Source organism: Cydia fagiglandana, chromosome 21 (assembly GCF_963556715.1).
Source record: "Cydia fagiglandana chromosome 21, ilCydFagi1.1, whole genome shotgun sequence".
NCBI classification, from domain to species: domain Eukaryota; kingdom Metazoa; phylum Arthropoda; class Insecta; order Lepidoptera; family Tortricidae; genus Cydia; species Cydia fagiglandana.
The window spans coordinates 9,194,699-9,215,108 of NC_085952.1; the positions used below are offsets into that span (position 1 = coordinate 9,194,699).

General features: G+C 36.6%; 1 protein-coding gene across 1 annotated transcript in view; it reads left to right on the forward strand.

The window, feature by feature from the left end:
- LOC134675189 (dopamine receptor 1) overlaps positions 1–20,410 on the forward strand; it is a 195,026-nt gene that overhangs the window by 156,493 nt on the left and 18,123 nt on the right. Inside the window, exons 2-6 of the mRNA XM_063533389.1 lie at positions 2,402–2,534; positions 4,988–5,078; positions 7,830–8,010; positions 8,868–8,996; positions 17,236–17,481. Coding sequence (XP_063389459.1) covers positions 2,505–2,534; positions 4,988–5,078; positions 7,830–8,010; positions 8,868–8,996; positions 17,236–17,481 — 677 coding nt within the window. The 5' untranslated portion in view covers positions 2,402–2,504. The remainder of the gene's footprint in view (positions 1–2,401; positions 2,535–4,987; positions 5,079–7,829; positions 8,011–8,867; positions 8,997–17,235; positions 17,482–20,410) is intronic.

Genomic DNA, 20,410 nt, shown 5'->3' on the forward strand with positions numbered 1-20,410 from the left:
CGAAACGTCGGAGGTAAATCTTAAAACTTAAATACGCGATTAAGTCCCGTTGTGCAGTTTGATAATCTTATAAATTGATGAACACCAGTAGCATGCATGAAAAAGTGTCACGTTGTGGCCAAATCTCCATGATACTTAACGTTGTGGACAGCACTCCATAGTAACGTTACGTAATGTAATTGTAATGTTTTCTTATGACGTTATCACGCAAAATTATCGTCCGTAAACCAACTTTACAGACAACCATTTTTTTGTTCTGGAAGATGCCCCGCAAAAACATTAACAAAATAGATAACCTCAACACTCTATGACAGGGGAACAATAACAAATAATTATATAAGTAATTATAAGTGCTTTTGTTAGTAGCCAAAATTGATTCAGGTGTTTGAATCCAAACTATCTAGAATACGTAAGTTTTTATACTGACTTTAGAATTTATTGAAAAGAAGCATCTATTCATTTGCAAGCTCAAAGGTGTATTAAAAAGTTAGCTTGGAGAGGGTCGCTCGATCCCTCTTGTCCAATGTCCAATGACAAGGCCGGCTAACACGGCTTTCGAAGGCTGATGAAGATAGATTAAGTAGATGAAGTTTATTTCAGAATGACTCATGTTGAACCTCCCATTAAGGGCCGAGCCTTACAGACCGGGCTGGTGCAAGCCGACTGCAGCGTGTATGGGAACTGCACGCCGACGTTGCAGTTGGCGTGCAGTTCCCATACAATTTGCAGTCGGGTTGCAGTCCGTCTGTATCGGCCCTAATTCATTATTGCGCTACATTACGTAATAGGTTGTTTACAGCTTACATAACTGTTTCCCCTTTGCGTGTCATCGTAAAGAAAAACATCAGGTTTCATTAACATAATTTTACGGTTTAGGCAAAAAGACAAAGCAAAAGTCAAGGTCACAGCATGATTGATTATTAACCTCCATGGACATATTCACGACTTTTTAATTAACTATCGTTAAAATGCGATTCAAGAACCAAAGCAAAATTTCACTAATAATAAACAGTCAAATAAAGCAGGTTTTTAACTTTTTAGTTACTCAGCCTAAAAAGTAATTATTAATACACTTTACTAACGATTATACTTAAAACTTAATTTTCTTAAATTAGTCTTATAAGTTTCATAACCTTGATCTAAGACCCCTTTTAGTTTATACTCCAAAAAGGCACAAAGAAACCCAACAATCTATATGACGATAGGTTCAATGATAATAACAAATCTGCTGCACATTTCGCCACTCGTAAAATGAATTAAAATATTTATATTGTCTGCAAAATGTTACCGCCATGTTAGTAAAAGAATAAATTAATATGCATAAAAGAATTACAATAACAGTTTTGAATCGAATTTAAACTGTTGTGAGACATACTAACATTGTATAATGTTACGGTATAGACTCACTTGTTTTAAGTCACTCGCCGCCGTGAACGCTGCTCGCACTGTTAGTGCTTGAGAAAGGAGACCTAGGTTCTCCGAAACATGTCGCACGAGTGACTTAAAACAAGTGAGTCTAAACCGTAAAATTATTCAACAGTTTTGAATGATTCACGGTAAGTTTACACAAAAAATGTATATTAATCAAGGTTCATATTTCAAGGTTATATCGGTATATAAATAAGTTCAGTAAACATAATCACAAATTCTTAAAAATTGCTGTTTTTTTAGCAATTTTTATCAGACGATAAGGATTCCCTCGATTTTTATTTGAAGTGTCATGTCGAAGAGATTTTATAGATATCTTGGAGCGTTCGGGTGTCAAACGCAGAAAGTGGCTCTCTTCGAAACCGGATATCGATGGGGACTTGTAAAGCGAAAGCTGATCTGGTAAAGTGACAGATTATTTCAAACGTTATAAGAAATGGAAGATTTTTGTATATTTCAGTCTGAGGAAAAATAAAATTATAATGTGACATACAATTTCCTTTCTTGGATTTCAGTAAATTTTGTTGTTGTGATTTACTTTTTACGTACATTTTATTCCAATAAATAATTATTCTGGACTTATTTTACGATCGGAAGTCTCTTTCAAAACTTAGCGGCATCACCAGTTACTTATTGCAATATTCATGGCCTTCATGGGATTGAAAAGTGTATCGTTTAGGGTTATACTATTTATTAAAAAAAAAGAGGCGTCCTGAGTTTTTAAAGCGTCACAAAACAATTCTGTAATTGAGTCAGTTTTGTGACGGTCCATATAAAATTTATGTCAAAATCCGTCACAGCACTGACAAAAAATTTGGTAGTTAAATACCTACATAAATCAATTATTGTAGTCGTACAAAAATTCTGAGATGAAAACTTAACTTACTTAAAACGTGTTTATAGTTATGGAAAAATGTATTCTTTTTCTCAATATTTGATGGAAATATGAACATCTTTCTTTTTTTGGTTCCAGATATGTGAGGCACGTCCAAAATGGCGGCGCTACGCATCGCTTGGCGCACCCAATTGCAGCGGTTCCTCATGAAGGTGGACACGAAGACCTGAGCCGACAGAAGATGGAGTTCGCCTCTTTGTTACCCACCAATGTAAGTTTGATACCTATCTGACGTTCCACGGCAAAAGGTACCTTATGGTGGCTGGCGCTTACGTCGCATAGCGCCGCAATAATATTGGAGCGGCGTTAATAATAGCGTAAGTGCCAACCGCCATAAGGTACCTTTACCCGTGGGACGTCACATATAGCGATCTGTTACTGCTGGTTACTATATAAGCCCGTATAAAATAAAATAGTTCAACCAAAACTTAATTAAGCCCTGGTTAATATTTTTTGTCTTAAAAAGTTGCCAGGTTTGCTGAGTAATCATTTTTTAACAATACCAAATGCGTAAAATGCCGGTTACGCCTATGCTAATGTATGTAGTTTTGGAGCTATAGTAGTTTTGTATTAAGCTTTTATTTTTTAAGTGCTAATAGGTTTTCCATCAGCCACAAACATTTCATTCAGTCCGGAGGTCCATTTATTTCATTTAAATTTTATTGCACAAAATATAAAAATAATGTACAAATTACGGAATTAATGCAGATTCAGAATTCAGAAACAAAGGACTCAAACATACCTTCGACGAAGTCTTTAAGCTGCGAAACTGTATCTACAAACCGAACTATCTCAAACTAAACGTATCTTATTACATACATTGTTGCATCGTATTGCTACCGATCAAACTTCACCCTCATTTCTAAAAGGTACTAAGTCTCTCCATCACCAACACCGACCAATTATGGACCTTATTTCTTTCCAATAAGGTTTACAAATTGCCCGTTACCAATGTGGACGAATGGTACTACTAATTCGAATTGAGATGCATGAACGTTGGACACTTTATAGCACTACTAGTGGGCACGTGCCGCGGTAACATTTTCTTCATCGGTTCACTAGTTTATAGTCTCTGTATGACACGTGTGCGAACAACTGACACGTTTTGGGGACTTGGTATCGTTTAGTGTAGTTAAATGAGGCTTTCCAACAGAGAAGGGTTATGTATATGGAGCTAAAGACCCTCCTCTGGAAAGCCAAATGGTATTTCTCAAGTAATATTCGTTATGAAGTAACAATCATCATTGGGCAATGGAACATATATAGTCAGATCGTAAAAAGTCTGCAGCGATTTTGATAGCCCACGCAGTGCAAGTGTCATTTTAAACGTCAAACTTCTATGAAATTATGACGTACAAATAACACTTACACTGCGTGGGCTATCAAATCCGCTGCAGACTTTTATCGGTGCGACTATAGCGAGTATAGCGACAGCGACAAAAGAATAATTATTACGGTAAGCGTCATCAGCCCGTCATCTGTTCGCCACGGGCACACTACACCTGCCTGTTTTGCGATCGTGGTCGCTCCAGTATTGGTTTATACAGCCATGAAAAACGTTGTCGCCCTGTCTGACACTGTTTGTATAGTTTGCAATAGACTGAAAGGCCTATGATGATGGTAAAAATGTAGTGGTCGTGTCTTTATCTTAATTGACTCTGCTGACCACAGGTTATTAAATTGTAAAAATAAATTGGCTTTTATCATGGCTACACTTCGACTGACTTAATGCTCATTTACAAAAACGGAATGATGGATATTAAAAATATTTATGCTTATCATAGAGTACCTACATCCAAAAGTATATGTAAGTACGATATTTGCCTGTAACAAATTTAATTTTAGGTAATCAAACATTCCCACACCAACCCATTTATCCTGCAAAGTATAAAGTTACACGATTAAATGTGGAGACAAAATACCAAAACACGTGTTACCTCGGCACCTCAGAGTTTTGGAATTGTTTTTAGCAAATTATATGTAGAAACCTCGTCGCGCGGTATGTGCTGAGAACGCTTAACGACCTGCGGGGTTTGTAATGGGGTGATCTCCATAAAATTACGTTCTCAAGGTGAATGCTCTGTAATGCCAAATATCACGTCGATTGAGCGATTAAGAAAGCCGTTTAAGGGATGTTTGGTGTAGCTGTATATGACTAAGATATCTTACAGTCGCTTTTTATCGCTTTCAACAACATCGTTACAAACAACATTATCAGAAAACAAGCGTAGGGTTGCAATTTTATATATGGTCAAGGCAACAATCTGATCATAGAACAAATATTTTCTGGCCGTTTTACTGAAACGAAATCTGAGATGGTACATTTTTTATAGTGTAATATGACTGACGCCCGTTATCCGTTGGGGTAGACGAGTTCTCGAGTGGAGACCGCGCATCGACAAACGTAGCGTAGGACGCCCCCAGACTAGATGGAGCGATGACCTTTGCAAGGCGGCTGGCAAGAGCTGGATCAGAGTTGCCGCAAATCGTGCTCAATAGCGTGCAATATGAGAGGCCTATGTCCAGCAGTCGACGAAAGTAGGCTGATGATGATGAATATGATTGTACAAGCAGGATTTTATCCAACCCATATCAGGAATCTCCATTTTTCCTTCATTTTAAACTGTGGCAAATTGATGACACGCCTCTTTTTTATATCGGCAGGTAGTATTCGAGTTCAATGAGACAGCGACGGTGGAGTACAGCGATGGTGAGGACCCGGACGCCGTCACTCTGCTGTCCGTCCTCCTCGTCGGTAAGTACTTTTTCACCACACCAACTAGTAAAGGCTCTCTTGATTGTTCAAAAACTGATAGCAAAGTTGCATTTTATTCACATGTGAGGCAAAGTAATCAAATGCAAATTTTGAGTTGTTATCTTATGTTTGCCGGTTGAATTAACTTTTAAATTTTTGTTTGATATCTTACAGTTAATATTTTCTTCGGGTTGATGCGGTGAACAATTTTGTGTTTCACTCGGGGGCAAATTTTGTTTAACCCTCCTGCTTTGAAACCCTCGCATGCTCAAGATTCCATTTTTCGAACCACTTGCTACGCTCGTGGTCCAAATTTGGAATCTTTCGCTTGCTCGGTTATCAATATTAGCACGAACGGTTAAACAATAATTTTGCCCCCGAGTGAAACACATAACTATTATGTCGCTTCAATCTCTTGATATGTCTCATGTCTATGCAATTTTATGTACCTATACAACTTAATAATTCAATTTTTATTCTTTGTGAATATTTTTTTATTTTTGTTTGACATGTAAATAATCTTGTAAGTAAATTATTCTTATAAAAAATTTAAAAAAAATTTGAAGGAGTGGCCAGAAACAGCATTGAAAAGAGATCTGTCGAGAAATAGGGGGGAGGCCTTTGCCCAATAGTGGGACACGTAAGGCTCCAAATAAATAATAATGTAAATGAGATGTACATTTATCAATAATTCATCTAAAATGTTATTATACCTATCGCTGTCACTCGAAAAGTCGGTCTTAAAAGCTATAAATATTTTATAAATTATAATTACGTACTTCTAAATTAATACCAGACTTGAAGTAAGTAAAGCTTTTATTCGAGAAAAGTAGTACTTGATATTTAAACCTAAGCTTAAATGGCATTTTCATCGAAGAAATAACATTAAATAAGTATTTAACTTCAAAAGCGGCACGCGTCGGCGGCATTTAGCGCCTGATTCATTTTCCTTTTAGCTTTCGCCATTAAAATTTATTTAACAGCGACTTAACTCCAAAATGGATTTTATCGGATCAATGAAACATAAAAACGGTATGTTACTGGAGTTTGGAATTAAAAAAAAATTTACATCATTACCCTCCATTTACAATAGAAAACCTAATGAAACAGGTAATGAATTTGAGTTGGGTACTCAATTGCTCAGGCATGGGTTTGGAACCAAGCAATTATAAAAGGTTCATATATTTTTTTAATAACTCCATGGCCGATTCGGCCATGGCGACTGCTATCAACTCCGTTGCTGTCTCTGGTGTGCTCGCAAGTGGCTGTCGTAAATAATAAACTAACTCGGCTCTTTTCGGTATCAAACTTTAAAAAAATAGAATTTAAAAAAAGTTGGTGACCTAATTTACTTGTACCTATTGAAATCGCTTCAAATAATGGGTACCTTAGTGCCTTGCATTTTTTCAATAATCTTCTTGGGTAACTTTTGCCGTATGATTAGTCATTTGTAGGTAATTTTTTATAATCGAAATGATACCAAAATCCCATGGTTTCAAGAACTTATTTTTTTACAATGACCCTCCAATTCAAAAGTTTTAGACTTGAGAAGACCATTTTTTCACATTAGTTTTTTTAACATTTAGCCTACGAATTGTGAATCCGGCTGCCACGTCACAGGCGCAGGATATTGATATTTATTGTTAACAAGGTTTTTTCAAATAAATATTAATCTTATTCTTAAAAAAATCAGCCGATCATTATATAACGCACAGTGAAATATATTTTAAAATGGGCTATTGTCGATATCGATACTTAAGACTTATTTAAATCTGTTTTCATGATACACTTTAGCAAAATTTCTTTGTAAATTGTGAACCTTTATTTTCCCAACGGACCTCAGTCACTCCTAATCTCGCCAGAGCACAATAGGCCTTCGGTTGATTCGGGAGGAATATTCAACAATCCCGAACGAAATGAATTTTACCTTTTGCATCGCCCAAAATATAATTTTATGGGTGACAATGGGACGAAATTCAATTTATTTTCCTCGTAACGGGTGAAAAAAACTAGGTCTGGATTCTAACCCGAATTTGAATTTAATAAATGGCTGGGATTTAATCACAAACTCAGTTTTCATATTTATTACTGCAACAGCTGTAATGAATGTAATTAATTTAAGGAATTTATTTGAAGCATTTCTACTTTTTACATCAAATCCAATAAAATTATTATTTATTTTCAATGATACCATTGAACATAATTTTGTGGAAATAATGCCGATTAAATATGTAGCTACTTACTCTTTTATTATGCTTAGGTACTTCCCAAAATGCTACAGTCACCACACGGGATTGTTATGCCATTTAGGTTTTTTGCTACATTGGAAAATCTATAATCTAATAACCAACAACCAATTTAGCTAGAACCCTAAATGGCGCAATAATCGCGGAGTGTGATGGTACATACCAGATATTTTAGCATAGAGATATCTTCAGGGTCAAAAGATTTACTTGGTAACTTCTTATAATTTACCTGCAATACGTAATACAAAGTCATGTGACGATAAAGGTATTACGAATGAATGTGGAGGGAAGTACGAGGAAAGAGAAATCGAGGAAAAGGTAGATAGTGTGAGAGATGATATCAAACGAACGCAAGTGAATGATGAAATGACGGGCGGCAGAGAGCTGGTGTGGAAGAGAAAGGCATGCTGCGCCGACTCAAGTGAATGGGACAGGGGCAAGAGAATGATGATGACGTGTTACCAATGAAAATTTTAGAAGATAAATGTACTTAATTTGTCCCCAGGCATATTCCTCTCCCTGCTCATATTCCTGAGCGTGGCAGGCAACATCCTAGTATGCATCGCCATCTACACAGACAGGGGGTTGAGGCGTATCGGCAACCTGTTTCTAGCTTCACTGGCTATCGCAGATATGTTGGTTGCCGCTGCCGTTATGACGTTCGCTGGAGTCAACGATTTGTTGGGGTAAGTACTACTACGTTATTACTACTACTAGTACGTTAGCCAACTCCTGTTTTTAGTTTCGGCAATTGCATCTATGCTGGTTACCGTTGGTCTCAGTAGCAATTTACTGGCATATTTAAAGGGGTTTCTAGGCCCCAAAAACAAAACTTTAAATATTTTCTTTTATTTTGCTTCAAATGAAATAATTATGTTATTGTATATCAATTTAGGTGCGTCTTTTCAGTAAGTATTACATGTTATTACAGAACTGGCGAACGCACTGTAGAATATTATACGTCTGTGTGCGAGAGCCACCCTCTGTTGTTTGCTAGCGTGTATCGTATTTACTTACAGCTACTATATACGATGTGCAGTAATTTAGGACACAAGTTTTTGACACACATTTGACAAATATAAGCGCACCTTTTTGAAAGCGCTCATTTGATAATTAAGTAGGTATCTGAACGTAAGGTGCGTTTACAACCGCAGTCCAACTTTTGTGGAGCAACTGTGGAGCAACATTGTGCAACTGTAACTATCTAGGTAAGTTACCTAATGTTACTGTCGCACAGTGTTGCTCCTAAAAAGTTGCCGTAAAACTTCCCAACTATAGTCCAAAGCTCCCAACTATGGTCCAAAATTAACTGTATTTTTTTCGTTCAGGTGTGACTTTTACTGTATTTTTTGTAGTTCTAAGGCAAGATAGGTTTATAAATGGAAGAAAAAACTCTGAATAAACCAAAAGGAACATTGGTTTGATACTGAATTTTCTTATGAACTCGTGGACCATAGCTGCAGTATTGGACTATAGTTGGGAGGTTTTACATTACGGCGTGGATGTACTTGTACATTCATAATAAGGTATTCAATTTCAACAGTTACTGGGTATTCGGCGAGCAGTTCTGCGATACGTGGGTCGCGTGTGACGTCATGTGTTCGACCGCCTCCATCCTCAACCTGTGCGCCATTTCTTTGGACCGGTACATCCACATCAAGGACCCTCTAAGGTACTTTTTTTTTTAATTGGAAAAAGGTAAATATTTGACCACAATCTCGCTTGATGGTAAGTGCCGATGCAGTCTACGATAGAACATGCTTATCTCTTGATTTAATCAAGATGTCTATTCACTCTCGATAAAAAAAAACAAGTTATATTAATTGTACTGGGAATAGATTTGCAGGAAGTGAATTCCACTCCTGCAAATCTAGATCTAGATATAGAACCTAGCCTATAATAAGCCATCTGAGGATGCACTTTTCTGGACTGAAATATCCACATCAAGAATCCAAGTGATTACTTTTACAATTGATTTCCTTATGTATTTATTTTGCACAGGATTTCCATTATTGCCAAGAACACTTAAAGGTACCTAAAATTTTGATGCTGACCGACTGGGTCATGACTGACATTAAAACATGGGTTTATCAATTGTGTGGATTTGTATACAAAACGCTATCAAAAAAGATGTTTTTAATTTATAACACGTATATAAAAAAACATTTTTTGCTTCTGTTGATTCTTTGATTACCTAAATGGAATAGAAAATAAAGTTTCGATTCAAATAAATAAAGTATTTAAATTATTCTAAGAATCCTTTTTTCGTATTCCATTTTGAAACATTTAATCTTCCGCAATTTATTACTCCGTTGTTGCCAACAATTGAAAAAATCCAATACAAAAGCCTATTTCTTTGAAACTTCAAATTAACAAAAATATCGAGAAAATGTAAAAAGCTCTGATTGAATTAAGCTTGGGGCTTTCATAAAGTTTATAAAGAGGCTTTATGGGAAAGCTGACAGGAAATCCACTTTCCCTGCTCAATTGGGAAACCTGTCAGGCATGAGGTTTTTGGAAACCTAATACGAAACCATTAGGAAAAAATATCAACTTACGTGACAAATTGGCTTTAGATTTATTTAGAAGCATTTTTGCTCACTCATGTTAGCAAGAAACTATAGATAGATAGAATACTCTTTATTTATTTTTTTTATTTTATTTTATAGACACACCAACAGTACATAAACAAAGCAAGTAAAGTTACATAAGTACATCAGACACGTATGATATTTATGCACCAATAACAGGTGTGCAACAACATTCAAACAGTTCGAGGCTTTTACACTACTTTACAAACTATAAACATACATTAATAGGTTAAGTAATTAAGGCATGCAGGAAAGACTATATAACTACTATAAACATTACTTGTTAAAAGTTTGTTTGAGCATTCTGCGCTTTAAATTTTGTATAGAATCACTAAATATGTCTATTTCAAAGTTTTGTTCAAGAGACAGATTGTTTCATGTTACTTGCATTCTATGGACCGGAAGTGACTTGCCCAGTTTAGTCCTGGTAGAACTGGGGCGAAAAGTAGTGCGACGACCAGACCGGGTGCTAGCTTTTGGTACTGTAAAGTTTAAACCGCCCAGTAGGTAAGGTTCCGCGATTTTACCGTTTTACAACTTGTGTAACAAAGCCATGTCAAGGAATGACCGCCTGAGCTGTAAAGAAGACATTTTAAACCGTTGGAGTCTCTCTTCATATGTTAGGTTTTTACGAACTCCCTCGGTCTTTGTTTTAACCCTTAAATTGGCAAGAGTAAAAATTTGTAAAAACAAGTAATATAGTAGCATACCTTTATTTAATACCGTCTGGGGGTCTACAGAAAAATGTTTGAAAAAATCCAGTATTATCGGTTTTTCAGAAAATCTATGTACATCACCATGCACGTTGCCAATTTTATATCAAGAAAAGTAACATTATTCTATGTACACGCTGGTTACCGCTGCCAAGAAGCCAGTAAAATATTATATAAAAATTAACGTAAATTATTATGAAAAAACATAATTTAGTGTGAAATTGTTAAAAGCAATTTAGTTTTTTTGTTTCTCCGACAATTAAACAAAGGAGCAGATTGCATTTGACGCTATGAAATTTTGTCTATCCCTGTAGTAGTGTACATTTTACGGTCCACTCTCAGGAAAATGCCCCATGTTGTTAAACCAAAGACTGTCTGTAACTCTAGGACGCTATTTCAGAGCCTTTTGTATTTTTTTTTCTTATGGCACAGTTTCTCAACTTTCATTTCATCGGTTACCAATCTTCGTCGCTTTACAATGTCCTTCGAATAGCTCAAACCGGAAGTTCTAAAAGTAACCTAAAGCTGTATCTAATTCTGTTTTTTTTCAGGCTGGTACATTATACGTGTTTATATGAACCTCTTGTTGCCCTAGTATGTAGTTAATGGCGATGAGTGTTCAAGTGTAGTGTAGGCAAAGCATCATAAATAACTGTAGATGGAGAGTGTAGAACTCTAATACGCTCGAAAGAGAATCAACGTGCTTTCGGAATTAAATCGTGCTTGATTATATTTATCGACCTCATCCTCGTCCGACAAGCTGTCTAGCAAATTTAATCGCTCCAAAGAAGAATTTATAGAAGGTGGATCAGGGCTATCGTCAGAATAGTATTGTTTGAATGCGCGTTGGTTCCTCATCGGAATCTGATTCATAATCAGAACATACATTTTTTACGTGAATTAAAGCTAAAATCTTATGCGATCTACATAGTGTTAAATACTACAGACAAAGAAAGGAAACCATTCTGCTTAAAAATATTTTAAATAAACAAGGACACGTAAAATCGATAGATTCAAAACAAAAGTTAAGTACAGATAGGTTGGCAACGTACACGGTGGTTACCGTAGTTGAATGTAAGTACATCTTTACAAACTTGTCAACGGTAACCGTGGTGTACATTCCAATTTATCAGTGATTATCTTTATTATTATGCCTTATGCACACAAAATGACCAATTATTCATATACTTTACCATTTTCTTATGAAACACAAAACATAATAATCATCACTTGCCTACAGAAAAGTTGTTAAAATTTAATAAAACTTATTAGAGGTACTGGCGAGCGTCGCCGCTTCGAACAGATTTTTTGATAGCGACGTTAATTTTAATTTTATGCCATATCACATATTTAATTACTATTGATAACATCATTATTAAGTAGTTTCTGTTAATAAAAGCTTAGGAAATTAGATATGTTTACGACAGGAATTTTTACTAACTAACGTACACTGTGATGCACAATGCCAATTTAAGGGTTAAACACTAAGAATCGAGTAAAAGAACGTTGGACTTTTTCCAACCGATTAATGTGAATTGCGTAGCCTGGATTCCAAACTTGACAACAGTATTCAAGACGAGACCGTACTAGAGCATTGAAAAGAGTTTGAAATGTGTCAGCGCGTTTGAATTTTTTGCCTATACGCTTTATAAACCCAAGCATTTTATTGCTTTCACTAATAACTGAATCAATATGATTTATAAAGTTTAATTTAGAATCCAGGCATACTCCAAGATCCTTAACATTGGAAACCTCCCGAAGCACAACGTCATTGAGACAATATTTTGAGTCGGTAGGAAGTTTTTTTCGCGTGAATTTATTTGCACATCTCAATAAAAAGGTACAAAGAAAAGAACAATGACTACTAACTATAACTATAAGTAGTTTATGTTTGTACTTGGTAAAATCGTTGTACAGTTAAAGCAAGAAAACTCTGCAGCGATTTTGATATCCCGCTCAGTGCAAGTGTCATTATTAGTTAACGTCAAACTTCTATGAAATTATGACGTATAAATAACACTTGCGCTGCGTCGGCTATCAAAATTGCTGCAGACTTTTGTTGGTCTAACTCTAGAAGTAGTCACTTTATTGTACTAAACACAGGTTTACAAAAAAATACAGTACGGTAAAATGATCATTTTTATTGACATTAAAATTGAAGGTTTACATGTTCGTTGATATTGTATCATCCATGACATGGTCACATCTTTTATTTTCCTTTTATCAGATATATATTAAGAACATTTTTTGCTACGGGACAACGTTTACGTGTTATTTACGAAAAACAATGAAAAGGGACCTTCAAATACCCCCTCCCCCAGTAAGCTTCACCCCTACCCTCCGGTACTTTTAGTACGAGTATGTTGTTTAATACACCATTCCCTATGACTATCCCAAAATTCGCGACTACACGCATTATTTCCCCCGATTGGCAATTTTTGGTTTGCGTTTCGTGTAGGTACCTACTAAAAGTACCTATTTTTTTACTTAGAAAAAACTCAATCGAATATTCCAAAGTAATACCTGACATTATTACTAATTAACTGACATTAAATAACTCTTATTATAAGGATATCATTATCAATCATCCACGCTGACGTAAATGGATCTAGAACAACCCCATTCAATCTTCAATATTCGGCATAATGAAAGGAAAATAACTAGAAATACAAATTCTGCTTTAAATTTCAACCTGTCAAACTACAAAGATGGTCGTAGATTGATGATTTAGGTTACGAACATTAAGGTTAGGAAGGTTAAGGTGACAGTCCATTTCCAACGACAGCAGCACTACCATTCATTTTACTATGGAAATTGACAATAATACCGACGCCTTCGTACTAGTAGTGCAGCTGCGGTCAGAAATGGAATGTTACCCTTAAGCATTAAGGTTAGCAAGGTTAAGGTGACAGTACATTTCCAACGACAGCAGCACTACCATTCATTTTACTATGGAAATTGACTATAACACCGACGCGTTCGTACTAGTAGTGCAGCTGCGGTCAGAAATGGAATGTTACCCTTAAGCATTAAGGTTAGCAAGGTTAAGGTGACAGTCCATTTCCAACGACAGCAGCACTACCATTCATTTTACTATGGAAATTGACAATAACACCGACGCGTTCGTACTATAGTAGTGCAGCTGCGGTCAGAAATGGAATGTTATCCTTATTTGTATTGAGACTACCATGCTGCAGCATTGTTGTGCTATCCTGTAGAAAATGTCCATTTGTCATTATGATTGATTTTCACATTCAGTTGGCAGCAATTCTGCAGGCTGCATTGCTCCTGAAGAAACTATTTTGAGAAAGTGCCATAATATATTTGATCACTCCAGATATGTCAGGCGAGGTTTCGCGAAGTCGCACGACTTCGCCTGATGTGTCACTACGGACATAAGGGTAATTCAATTTCTGACCGCAGCTGCACTAGTAGTGCGAACGCGTCGGTGTTATTGTCAATTTCCATAGTAAAATGAATGGTAAGTGTTGCTGTCGTTGGAAATGGACTGTCACCATGTCGCGTTTTGTTTGTCGTTTTGTAGATATGTCAAGCGAACCCTTATGTCCGTATTGACGACGTCAGGCGAAGTGGGTAACATTCCATTTCTGACAGCAGCTGGACTACTAGTGCGAACGCGTCGGTTTTAATATCTATTTCCATAGTAAAATTAATGGTAGTGCTTCTGTCGTTCGAAATGGACTGTCACCTTGTCGCGTTTTGTCACTATGTAGATATGTCAAGCGTAATCGCTCGACTTCATTTGATATATCGCCGAGACGTGTCTCGGGGCATTTGTCTCCTCGTGTATCCCTTTAGTTAATTAACATTTCTTGGTCAGCAGCAACACTATAGTCACAATCCAAATGTAACCTTAAGGTGACAGTCCATTTCCAACGACAGCTGCACTAGGTACTGTTCATTTTACTATGGAAATTGACAATGACAGCGACGCGTTCAGTACCGGTAGTGCAGCTCCGGTTAGAAATGGAATGTTACCATTATTATGCCTTGTTTACAAGTTCGCGACAACTAGCAGCTTGATTGCTCAAAGGCTTATGACTCCAACGATCAAAGGCATCTATTTGCTAAGGTACAATTATAGCAACTCAAAACATCAATGAATATATATTTAGGTATATTGAGGCTAATTTTGTTTTAACAATTTGATATGGATTTCATCATTATTTTGATACGACCTAGAGTCAATATACGCCTCTGTACAAAATAGCGTGAGTCGCTAACGCTCTGTGTTTACGAAATGCAATCATATATCGTTTCAAAAGGCGAGGTATGAATGCCCGCCCAATCACATCACAGGAGGCCAAATTGAACCTTACATTTTGACCTCCCCTTTTGATAACCTGCATTTTTCTGTTAAAATGCACGCGCTAATGATAACTAAAGGACATCATTTAGATATGATTTTGATGGGATCCTATCTCGTCGCATAATAATTGATTGTCATAATGTAATATAATGTAGATGCGTTTGAAATGTGGTGTTGGCGCAAAATGTTCGGCATATCCTGGACAGCGCGTCGCACTAATGTGTCTATTCTGCAGGAGCTCAAGATCCAGACTCGTCTTTCTGCTATTTGCCGTGGGAGAATGCTTGGCTTTTTTGGGCACTTGGCCCGGCGTGAACCTGATAGCCTGGAAAAGGCTCTGCTAGTTGGGCCTGTTGAAGAACATCGAAAACAGGGAGGGATACCCACACGCTGGTTCAACGCCATTCAAGATGTTACACGCGAGGGGTTCCAGGGTTCCTTAAGGAAGGCAATGAATCGGCCAGGATGGAGAGCACTACAGCACAGAGCGACTTATGGTGGTCACGACCCTCAGACATGAGGATTCGACTAGGAAGGAAGGAATGTTACGCATAAAACTCTTTTCGCATATTTTTTCTCCAGCTGAAACAGAAAGTATTTTCGAAAATATTTTGCATCAGGTTGTGTAGAATAGGGTAGGTTAGGTTAGGTTTGGGTTATAATTTCTCAGAAATGATAATATTTCCAGCTCAGTAACAAGTATGGACTCGCGCGCGAGAACGCTACTTATGCTAGACCGCCTGATGACGCGACTTAAGGTGGTATCAAAATAAAATGATGATGTAAACCTTATCAAATTACTAACACAGAATCGGCCTTATTAATAATAATGTAAAAGCAATTATTTTAACAAAATGAGTCTCTAATTAATGTACAAGTACGACATTTGATCGACATGGTGACGGTTAGTGAATATGTAACAATTAAATGTAATTAAAATGAAATGTAATTAATTTTGAGATGTATTGTCATGTTTCGAGAAACATGAATTTATTGATGCTTAAATATTGTTATTTGTATTTAATTTATAAATACATGTTACTAACTATATTTTGTTATATTTATTGAGCTGATACGTAAATAAGAGACGGTGAAACGTGCCTTAAAATATTAAATTTAAATATTTTAATAAATGTTAGGTACACTGATAAAGAATTTGAAGAAGAATTTGGCACAAAAGAGATAGGTACAGAAATCAATCTACATACAAAGCGCGCTCGAGCAACGCACACATAGACACTGCTCACGGACACGATATCTCGGACCAGTTGGGACCAGTGCGAGCGCGAGTGCCATCCGCTTGAGACACGCGTCTGTGAACTTTTTTGTGCAATAATGGAGAAACAAAACAAAAAGTTATTATAACTGTACAGTGGACGGTTGTTTAAATTCAACATTAACCGGTGAATTGTCGTTTTTTAAGCTACCAGTGGTTTCAGAGAGAATGCGTATGCGAATTTATTACATTGTACATGAGAATGCGAATTTATTACACTTTAAAATATAATAATCGTGCATTTCGCCAAACTCGAAATCATCGCAAGATATTTTCTGTGGCAAATCTGTAATATAACAATGACATTAAAATGAAAATAGCTATTTGAGTTATTAATGTCATTATTAATTTATATTTCCATTCTTCCCGTTTCATCCTCAACAATAAATCAAACAACTAGATACGAAATACGATACGATGGATACGAGTGCCACTACCACGATAGTTTTTGGTGCATAAGTCATAGTTCGCAACAATCGCAACCCTAGAGCGACCGCCGACCGTAGGTATGAAAAGTAAAGTACATACATGTGATTGACTTCTGTACTTATTTGTTTTGTGAATTTGGGAAGGGTAATATACGATGACAGCTTTCTTAAGTGGAAGTCATAATATTAGGGAAGTTCACAGGTAAAGTGAAGATTTCAAATTGAATTTCAAGTTTTAAGGTGATGACCAGAATGTTCTTATAAAAGTAATTGTTACACTCTTTTACATAATTTCGGGGTTCTTGTTAATTGCTCTTCGCATAAAATTTGCAATGAAATTTAAATTAAGACAATTCCCACGGAAGTTCTCTTGGCAATGATAATTGATTCTAGAATCTTTCTCTAAAGAGTATAAAGCTTCAATTTGTTTTTATTTGACCGGCAAATATCAAACCCTAGAAGGACCCTTGATAAAAAACCTACGTGGAAATTACTATAGGCGGATATTTATTTATTTTATAGTACCTGTACCCTATATTTTATGATCAAACGTATAAACTTTTTTTTTGTCAGATACGGCCGTTGGGTGACCCGTCGCGTGGCCGTAGCGACCATAGCCACAATCTGGCTGCTAGCGGGCCTCGTCAGCTTCTTGCCGATCTCGCTCGGCCTCCACCGGCCTCACGAGGAGGCCACGGCCACGCAGAGGCCGCCACGGTACCCGACCTGCGCGCTGGTGCTCACGCCGACGTATGCAGTGGTCTCGAGCTGTATATCCTTCATACTGCCCTGTATCGTCATGATCAGTATATACTGCAGGTGAGTTGGCAAATATTGATCACTACACCTTATAAAACACACTCCCCCGCCGCGTCTGTACGAAAATACTAAATACATCGTCATCCTAATGGTAACATTCCATTTCTAACCGCAGCTGCACTACTGGTACTGAACGCATCGCTGTCATTGTCAATTTCCATTGCATTACAGCTGCATTACTGTTTTACATTTTAGGCACTGGTCCCACCGCGAGCTAGTAAGCTATGAGCTATCGGCTATAAACACGAACAAAAGATAAGCACTCCCGTGTAAATAAAAGAGACACGGCGATATTTATAGCTCACCGCTGGGCGAGTAACTATAAATATCGCCGTGTCTCTTTGATTGACACTCCAGTGCTTATCTTTTTACACGACTGCCCAAACAAAAAGAGTGTATTGTTTTCAGGGTTCATGTTTGTATGTGAGTTTCTTTATTCTATCATAACTTCTGAATGCCTTAACTGATTTAGATAAATGATATATCATTAGAATCCTTACGTCATACCGACTAACATAGGCTATGTCGCCGTGTGCCTGCTACACTGCCACATCTCAAAAAACCGTTTTTTTCGAGAAATCGCGTCTCAAAGTTGTGAGAGTATAGTTCAGGGTGTTTAATAGGATCTTACTCCTTTAATTTCAGGTCTATGAATTTAAAATTTAGCTTTTTTTACTCGGAATGATATAACCCTCCTTATGACCACGCCACTTTTTAAAAGAAATGTATATTTTTTAAGACACAAGGCCCTAAAGACGGGTATTTAGAGTTGTGGCCGTATTGCAGAAACGTTTTTTAAAGATTTTGGGATGCGGCCAAATTTAAACACAAAATTATTGGATAAAGGTTACCATGCAAATATAAATAAAAACACCAAAATAGTTAAAATCCCTTTATTTTATCAATTTTGATAGGAACAAGATCACTGTACGCGATAATATGTGTAACTCAACTAATTATTATTTTCTAGGACGCAACTCAAAAGCTTCATTTAAAACGTGTGCTATATAGCCACAACCCAAAAGGGCCGTCTGAGGGCCTACCGCGAACCACGTTCGACGTGTTGCCTCTTTGTCGCACTTGTAAATTCGTAGGTAAGTGTGACAGGAAAGCAACACGTCGAACGTGGTTCGCGGTAGTCCCTCAGTTCATGTGCGAACGCCGCGGGAGCAGGCGGCAGACTGGTAAGTGGCTGTATTGCAGGGAATCGTCTGACAATTTATGGTCAAATGCATAAGGCCACTTGTGAGAAAAAGGCTCTTAAAGACCTTTTTTGCTATGGCTCTCGAAATAAGGTCGTAAATTGAAGAATTTTGAGTACCTACGAATCTGCAATAATCCAGAAAATTAAAAAATTTGAATTGTGGCCGTATAGCAGGCACACGGCGATGTGACATCATAATAAAATCAATATGGCGGACATAATACATGATATTGCGTGATGTTTAGAAAAAAAAATCTTGCAAACCTATCGAGTGGGGCCTCAAAATGAAGAGCTTTGAAAGACGATTTAAAATATATATGCAACATACGCGTTCAAGTCTTATTTTGGTAGAATAAGGATTCACAAAATGTGCTAAGAAAAATCAATCATTCTATCTTATTTACTGAGTTATCAAATGAAAGGGTTTTTACCGCTGATCATAAAAATATATATAAATCATATGGTATACCTAAGGTAAATTTTATTTTTATTTTATTTTATTCGGGATGCTTACTGCCTAATATACATAGGTTAATAGACTTATCTACTATATGCAAATTACAAGCTTCCACATATATAATGCTAAATAACATAAATATAAAGGTCTCAAATTAGCAGAATATTACACTATATAGGAATATTCCTGATAAACTATGAACGCAAACTTAAGTCAGGTATCGTTAACTATCTATTGAAAATAATATTTTTAACATTATTAATCTTGCTGTGAAACAAATCTACATCGGGCATATCATTAAGTTCATTAAATAACCTAATTGTACGAGGGAAGAAACATTTTTTACGAATGTTATTGCGAGAAAGAGGGAGGCGAAGCAAGGGTCTTCTGCGCAGTTGCGAGACAGGTATATAAAATTGTACTTTGCTCACAAGCTCCGGGGAATCGACTATACCTTGGGCAATTTTCATTAATAAACTTACGTCATTTGCCAATCGTCTCTTAAATAAAGGGACAAGATGGAATTTTTTGCATAACATAAGATAGTTGTCCATAGATAGCTTAAATTTAAAGGAGAGGAATCTAACAAACTTCTTCTGAATTTTTTCAATATTTTCTGCATACACCTTATAGAACGGGTTCCATATTTGAGAAGCATATTCGAGTTGAGATCTTACATAGGCACAGTATATGATTTTAATTGTTTTCATTTTTTTTAAAGTCACCAGCAGATCGAATCAGAAAGCCAAGAGCTTTATAGGCTTTGTCAGTAATACTTTCTACATGCTCATTAAAAGGCTCATTAAATAGGAACTAAACACAAACATGTTCTAAATCGCGCTATTGAAATCTAAACCTGTGAACTTCTATTTAAGCGATAGGCTTTAAATAATTTCTGGCTTATTGGATTCTTATATTCCTTTGAATAAAATTATCCCTGCCTACTAAACCTACTTAACCCGCCTGCGAAAAAATTGGTTTTGGTTTAACACGTGCGTAGGTAGGTATCTACAAACTTCGATCATTTCTTCTTAACTTTAGTAGGTACTAAACTAATTTTCATAATAGGGATACTGCAATGTTCTGCCGAATATGCAAGAGTGATAGCGAAATTTCGATTTTCTTATTTCGCGGTAGAGCCCGAGATTGTGATGGATTGTAGTAGTGGCGCCCCCTACGCAGAGTTTCGCGTAATATTCCCTATTGTAAGAAGTATCTATGTGACAATGTTTATACGTATTATGTGTCTTCCTTCCTTCTCGAATGCT